At 48.4% G+C, this 7,449-nt stretch overlaps 1 protein-coding gene across 1 annotated transcript in view; it reads left to right on the top strand.

The window, feature by feature from the left end:
- The window catches only part of DHX30 (DEAH (Asp-Glu-Ala-His) box helicase 30), a 72,535-nt gene that overhangs the window by 54,045 nt on the left and 11,041 nt on the right, over positions 1-7,449 (top strand). Inside the window, exons 5-6 of the mRNA XM_011939318.1 lie at positions 1,360-1,421; positions 4,095-4,112. Coding sequence (XP_011794708.1) covers positions 1,360-1,421; positions 4,095-4,112 — 80 coding nt within the window. The remainder of the gene's footprint in view (positions 1-1,359; positions 1,422-4,094; positions 4,113-7,449) is intronic.

Below are 7,449 nucleotides of genomic sequence, written 5' to 3'. Positions count from 1 at the left end.
CCATGTTGGCCAGGCTGGTCTCGAACTCCTGACCTCAGGTGGTCCACCTGCCTCAGCCTTCCAAAGTGCTGGGATTACAGGCGTGAGCCACTGCGCCTGGCTCTCTTTTGGGTTTTCTATATATAAGATATGTCATCTGTAAGCAGGGATAATTTTACTTCTTTCTTTCCAGTTTGGATGCCTTATTTTCTTGTCTGACTGCTCTTTCTAGTACTTTTAGTACTATGTTGAACAAAAGTGCTGAGAGTGGCCAGGGGCCATTTGGCAATGTCTGTAGGGATTTTTGTTGGACACAGGTGGAGGAGTGCTACTGGCAGCTGTAAGATCAAGGCCAGGAATGCTTCTTCCCAGCTTACAGTACATAGGACAGTCCTCTATGGCATAGAATTACCCTGCCCAGAATAGCAATTATGCTGAAGTTGAGAAATCCTTCTCTGCCTGGCTGACTGACTGGCTGCATGTTTGAAGGCACTTTAAACTCAGACTTTTGTTTTTTGAAATGGAGTCTTTCTCTTTCGCCCAGGCTGGAGTGCAATGGTGCAAAGGCATGATCTTGGCTCATTGTAACCTCTGTCCGCCTCCTGGATTCAAGTGATTCTCCTGCCTCAGCCTCCCTCATAGCTGGGATTACAGGTGCCCGCCACCACACCTGGCTGATTTTTGTATTTCTAGTAGAGATGGGGTTTCACCATGTTGGCCAGACTGGTCTCAAACTCCTGACCTTAGGTGATCCGCCTGCCTCTACCTCTGCCTCCCAAAGTGTTGGGATTACAGGCATGAGCTACTGTGCCCGGCCATCCCAGCCTGTCTGAAGCAGGTCATTATCACATTTTTCTCCATCTCTTTTTCTCTTCCCCATCTATGTGTATAGTTTTGTTTTGTTTTGTTTTGTTTTGTGACGTTTTGTTTTGTGACGTAGTCTCGCTCTGTCGCCTAGGCTGGAGTTCAGTGGTGCAATCTCGGCTCACTGCAACCTCCGCCTCCTGGGTTCAAGCGATTCTCCAGCCTCAGCTTCCCGAGTAGCTGGGACTACAGGCGCACAGCACCACACCTGGCTAATTTTTGTATTTTTAGTAGAGACAGGGTTTCACCATATTGGCCAAGCTGACCTTGTGATCCACCTGCCTCTGCCTCCCAAAGTGCTGGGATTACAAGTGTGAGCCACCGCGCCCAGACTAGTTGTTTTTGTTTTTTTGATCATAGTGTCCCTAAATGGGTGTGAGATGAGATCTCGTTGTGGTTATAGTAGTTGTTTTTTATTCTAGAACTCAGCCTTTTATTCTCTAATAGCTGTACTCCCAGTTCTTCAGTGTTTCCCTTTCCCCCCAAACCAGATGTCTTTTTCCGCATTGCCCACAGGCTTGGTGAGACGTGCTGGCAGCGCAAAGGGGACTGAGTCAGCAGCCACAGCCGAGAAGAAGGTGTCCACGGGAGGACATAAATGCATCCCAGCCTCCTAAATAGAAGAGGCTTATTCTTGAAGAATGGTCCTTGCCAGGGCTGAGGGCTGGAGCAAGGCACTCCAGACACAGGCCACTGTGGCTTAGAGCCCGGGTGAATATGCGTGGCTGTGGGGAATGAAAATGAATGTGGGTCTGCCTGCCGGGTCATGGGGTAGATGGGCAGGGAGGAGCTAGAACTCCAGGGCCTTCGCTGTCACAGGGGCAGAATGATTTGATCCTGTGGCTGCTGGGGCTTCTGACTAGTGGTAATTGATGGAATGACACAGCCAAGTTTGCCTTTAGGAAAAGTCACTGACAGCAGTAGTTTTTGGCAAGACCAGAGACAGGGACACTGGATGGAAGAGAACGCCAGCGGCAGCAGTGGAGGCGGTTTCTTCAAGGGTATTAGAGGGCTGGGCGTGAGGGCTCACGCCTGTAGTCCTAGCACTTTGGAAGGCCGAGGCGGGTGGATCACAAGGTCAGGAGCTCGAGACCAGCCTGGCCAACATGGTGAAACCCCATCTCTACTAAAAATACTAAAATTAGCCAGGCATGGTGGTGCATGCTTGTAGTCCCAGCTACTTGGGAGGCTGAGGCAGGAGAATCTGTTGAACCCAGGAGACGGAGGTTGCAGTGAGCCGAGATCGCGCCACTGTACTCCAGTTGGGCAACAAGAGCAAAACTCTGTCTCAAAAAAAAAAAAAAGAAAAAATGTATTCTCTTAGCAAATTTCCAGTTTATAATACAATATTATTAATTATAGTCGTTATGGTATACCTTAGATCTTTAGACTTACTCTTCTTATATATATGTAACTTTATATTCTTGGACCTACATCTCCCCATTTCTCTTTTCTTCCTGCCCCTGGTAACCACCAGGCCTACTCTGTTTCTGTGTATTCAGCTTATTTTAGATTCCACATGAGAGATCATGTGGTATTTTCATTTTGTTTTGTTTTTGATACCGAGTCTCAGTCTATTGCCCAGGCTAGAGTGCAGTGGCACGATACTGGCTCACAGCAACCTCCGTCTCCTAGGTGCAAGCAATTCTCATGTCTCAGCTTCCCAAGTAGCTGGGACTACAGGCATGTGCCACTACGCCCAGCTAAATTTTGTATTTTTTGTAGAGATAGGGTTTCACCATGGTGGCCAGGCTGGTTTTGAACTCCTGACCTCAAGTGATCTGCCTGCCTTGGCCTCTCGAAGTGCTGGGATTACAGGTGTGAGCCACTGTTCCCGGCCCATGTGGTCTTTTCTTTGTGTCTGGCTTACTTAGCATAACGTCTTCCAGGTTTATCCATGTTTTTACTTTTATTTATTTATTTTGAGACAGGGTCTTGCTCTGTGGCCTAGGCTGGAATGCAGTGGTGCGATCATGGCTCACTGCAGACTCCACCTCCCGGGCTCGAGAGATCCTCCCACCTCAACCTCTGGAGTAACTGAGACTGCTGGTGTGCACCACCACACCTGACTATTTTTGTAGAGATGGGGTCTTCCAGTGTTGCCCAGACTGGTCTTGAACTCCTGAGCTCAAGTGATCCACCTGTCTCAGCCTCCCAAAGTGCTGGGATTACAGGCATAAGCTACTGCACCTGGCCGGATCTCCTCTTCTTTAAAGGGTGAATAATATCCTGTTGTGTAGATGCACCATTCATCCTTTGATAGACGCTTAGGTTGTTTCCGTATCTTGACTGTTGTGAATAATGCTGCAGTTAACATAGGAGTGCAGACATCCCTATGAGATGAGGATTTCATTCCCTTTGGGTATATACCCAGAGCAGATATTGCTGGACCATATGGTAGTTTTATTTTTGATTTTTTGAGGAACTTCTTTATTTTTTATTTGTTTTTTTTTAGTTTTTGAGACAGAGTCTTGCTCTGTTGCCCAGGCTACAACGCAGCAGCACGATCTCGGCTCACTGCAGCCTCTGCCTCCTGGGTTCAAACAATTCTCCTGCCTCAGCCTCCCGAGTGCCTGCAATTACAGGCATGTGCCATCATGCCTGGCTAATTTTTGGTTTTTTTTTGAGATGGAGGTTCACTCTTGTTGCCTAGGCTGGAGTGCAGTGGCGCAATTTTGGCTCACCGCAACATCCGCCTCCTGGGTTCAAGCAGTTCTCCTGCCTCAGCCTCCTGAGTAGCTGGGATTACAGGCATGCGCCACCACGCCCAAAATTTTGTATTTTTAGTAGAGATGGAGTTTCTCCATGTTGGTCAGGCTGGTCTGGAACTCCCGACCTCAGGTGATCCGCCTGCCTTGGCTTCCCATAGTGTTGGGATTACAGGTGTGAGCCACGGCGCCTGGCCAATTTTTTGTACTTTTAGTAGAGATAGGGTTTTACCATGTTGGCCAGGCTGGTCTCGAACTCCTGACCTCAGGTGGTCCACCTGCCTCAGCCTTCCAAAGTGCTGGGATTACAGGCGTGAGCCACTGCGCCTGGCTCTCTTTTGGGTTTTCTATATATAAGATATGTCATCTGTAAGCAGGGATAATTTTACTTCTTTCTTTCCAGTTTGGATGCCTTATTTTCTTGTCTGACTGCTCTTTCTAGTACTTTTAGTACTATGTTGAACAAAAGTGCTGAGAGTGGCCAGGGGCCATTTGGCAATGTCTGTAGGGATTTTTGTTGGACACAGGTGGAGGAGTGCTACTGGCAGCTGTAAGATCAAGGCCAGGAATGCTTCTTCCCAGCTTACAGTACATAGGACAGTCCTCTATGGCATAGAATTACCCTGCCCAGAATAGCAATTATGCTGAAGTTGAGAAATCCTTCTCTGCCTGGCTGACTGACTGGCTGCATGTTTGAAGGCACTTTAAACTCAGACTTTTGTTTTTTGAAATGGAGTCTTTCTCTTTCGCCCAGGCTGGAGTGCAATGGTGCAAAGGCATGATCTTGGCTCATTGTAACCTCTGTCCGCCTCCTGGATTCAAGTGATTCTCCTGCCTCAGCCTCCCTCATAGCTGGGATTACAGGTGCCCGCCACCACACCTGGCTGATTTTTGTATTTCTAGTAGAGATGGGGTTTCACCATGTTGGCCAGACTGGTCTCAAACTCCTGACCTTAGGTGATCCGCCTGCCTCTACCTCTGCCTCCCAAAGTGTTGGGATTACAGGCATGAGCTACTGTGCCCGGCCATCCCAGCCTGTCTGAAGCAGGTCATTATCACATTTTTCTCCATCTCTTTTTCTCTTCCCCATCTATGTGTATAGTTTTGTTTTGTTTTGTTTTGTTTTGTGACGTAGTCTCGCTCTGTCGCCTAGGCTGGAGTTCAGTGGTGCAATCTCGGCTCACTGCAACCTCCGCCTCCTGGGTTCAAGCGATTCTCCAGCCTCAGCTTCCCGAGTAGCTGGGACTACAGGCGCACAGCACCACACCTGGCTAATTTTTGTATTTTTAGTAGAGACAGGGTTTCACCATATTGGCCAAGCTGACCTTGTGATCCACCTGCCTCTGCCTCCCAAAGTGCTGGGATTACAAGTGTGAGCCACCGCGCCCAGACTAGTTGTTTTTGTTTTTTTGATCATAGTGTCCCTAAATGGGTGTGAGATGAGATCTCGTTGTGGTTATAGTAGTTGTTTTTTATTCTAGAACTCAGCCTTTTATTCTCTAATAGCTGTACTCCCAGTTCTTCAGTGTTTCCCTTTCCCCCCAAACCAGATGTCTTTTTCCGCATTGCCCACAGGCTTGGTGAGACGTGCTGGCAGCGCAAAGGGGACTGAGTCAGCAGCCACAGCCGAGAAGAAGGTGTCCACGGGAGGACATAAATGCATCCCAGCCTCCTAAATAGAAGAGGCTTATTCTTGAAGAATGGTCCTTGCCAGGGCTGAGGGCTGGAGCAAGGCACTCCAGACACAGGCCACTGTGGCTTAGAGCCCGGGTGAATATGCGTGGCTGTGGGGAATGAAAATGAATGTGGGTCTGCCTGCCGGGTCATGGGGTAGATGGGCAGGGAGGAGCTAGAACTCCAGGGCCTTCGCTGTCACAGGGGCAGAATGATTTGATCCTGTGGCTGCTGGGGCTTCTGACTAGTGGTAATTGATGGAATGACACAGCCAAGTTTGCCTTTAGGAAAAGTCACTGACAGCAGTAGTTTTTGGCAAGACCAGAGACAGGGACACTGGATGGAAGAGAACGCCAGCGGCAGCAGTGGAGGCGGTTTCTTCAAGGGTATTAGAGGGCTGGGCGTGAGGGCTCACGCCTGTAGTCCTAGCACTTTGGAAGGCCGAGGCGGGTGGATCACAAGGTCAGGAGCTCGAGACCAGCCTGGCCAACATGGTGAAACCCCATCTCTACTAAAAATACTAAAATTAGCCAGGCATGTTGGCGCGCGCCTGTAATCCCAGCTACTCAGGAAGCTGAGGCAGAAGAATCGCTTGAACTCGGGAGGCAGAGGTTGCAGTGAGCCGAGATCATGCCATTGCACTCCAGCCTGGGTGACAGAGCGAGACTCTGTCTCAGAAAAGGAGGAACAACAACAAAAAGGTATTAGAGAAGTTGCACGGATGGTGCCTGGACAGTTGAGGAGGCGGGAGGAAGAACGGGTTGGTGGAGCAGCAAGTGCCAGTGAGGGGAGCTGTGGACGAGCAGTGGGTTGGCGCCTAGGTTATGGCGAGAACAGTGGCAAGTGGATGTTGGTACAGCTCAGGACTGGTGCGGGAGCATGGCCAGGATCAGCAGTGAGCCTGTGGGGACGAGATCCTCTCGTCTAGCGAAAGAGTGGTTGCAAAGGCAGGGGGAGAACGGTGTTGTCCTGCTTTGGAAGCCAGGCCAGGGAGGGATGCTTGTATTGCTGCTCTGTGGAACCAGAGGCATTCTTGTCAGAAGTGAGGCGGTGACGCAAAAGTGTGGCAGCTGAGCCCCGGATTGGGTCCTGCCCCAAGGGTTCGCGGGTGTGTGTGTGGCATGCCTTGGCCCCATCTTCTGTCCCCAAATCCTCCTGTTTTCGTGCGTCTATTCTTAGTAGACGAACTTTAGAATTGGTTTGTCAAGTGCTTAATAAGAAGCCTCTGCAGACTTTGATTGAAATTGTGTTCAATTTATGGATTAATTTAAGAGGTTTTTGTCTCCTCACACTTAAAAGTTCTATCATCCAGGAACATATATCTCCCTGGATTTACATCCTTTTGCCAAGTTGTATGGTTAGTCCTTACCTTTCTGACCCACCGTAGTTCATCTTAGGTAGGTGATGGTTTTTGTTACTGTTGTGAATAGAATTTTTAAAATTAAATTTAATTATCTCAAAAACCCAAGAAGAAAGTTTTAGGAAGGCAGGCCGTGGTCACTCTCCAGCTTGTCATGAGTCGGGTGGGACTGAAAGCTCATCATAGAGAAGTTCCTGGCCCATGACTCCTGCCATCTGCTGTCACATGGACCTGACATTCACCTGACAAGCTGTGTTTTTGCTGTCCCTCAGACTTTGTCGCCTTTACCACTCCCAGTGGCAGCTGCTGCAACCTATGCTTTCTTCGCATTTGCTCCTGTTCTCTCAGCTGCTCACTCATCTCACTCATGTCTTTATTCCTTAGACCCTGGCCATCTGCATTTCTCTTCTGCCACTTAAATTCGTTTTTTCTTTTTTTTTTGGAGATAAGGTCTTGCTCTGTCACCCAGGCTGGAGTTCAGTAGTGTGATCATGACTCACTGCAGCCTCGATCTGTAGGGCTCAAGTGATCCTCTTGCCTCAGTCTCCTGAGTTGCTGGGACTGTAGGCACATACCACCATCCCTGGCTAACTGCCTCTTACATTCTGAACTGCTTGAGGGCAAGGACCATGTCTTGTCTCTCCTGCTGATGCTCAGGTGGCCAACATGTTGCTGTGTACATGCTAGAGACTTAGGCAATGTTTAATTTATATTTTCTGTAGAAAAGTATGAAGCTGTAACACATTTAAAATCCTATTTTTGTATAAATAGCTTTAACATTTCAAGTTATTTCTCTAGAATGTATTCCTAACATAGCATTCTTATATTCTCTTTTTATTATTATTATTATTTTTTGAGACGGAG

Source organism: Colobus angolensis, unplaced genomic scaffold, assembly GCF_000951035.1.
Source record: "Colobus angolensis palliatus isolate OR3802 unplaced genomic scaffold, Cang.pa_1.0 Scaffold18, whole genome shotgun sequence".
NCBI lineage: Eukaryota > Metazoa > Chordata > Mammalia > Primates > Cercopithecidae > Colobus > Colobus angolensis.
Note: the sequence above shows the minus strand (reverse complement) of the source record. Positions and strands in the feature narration are given on the sequence as shown.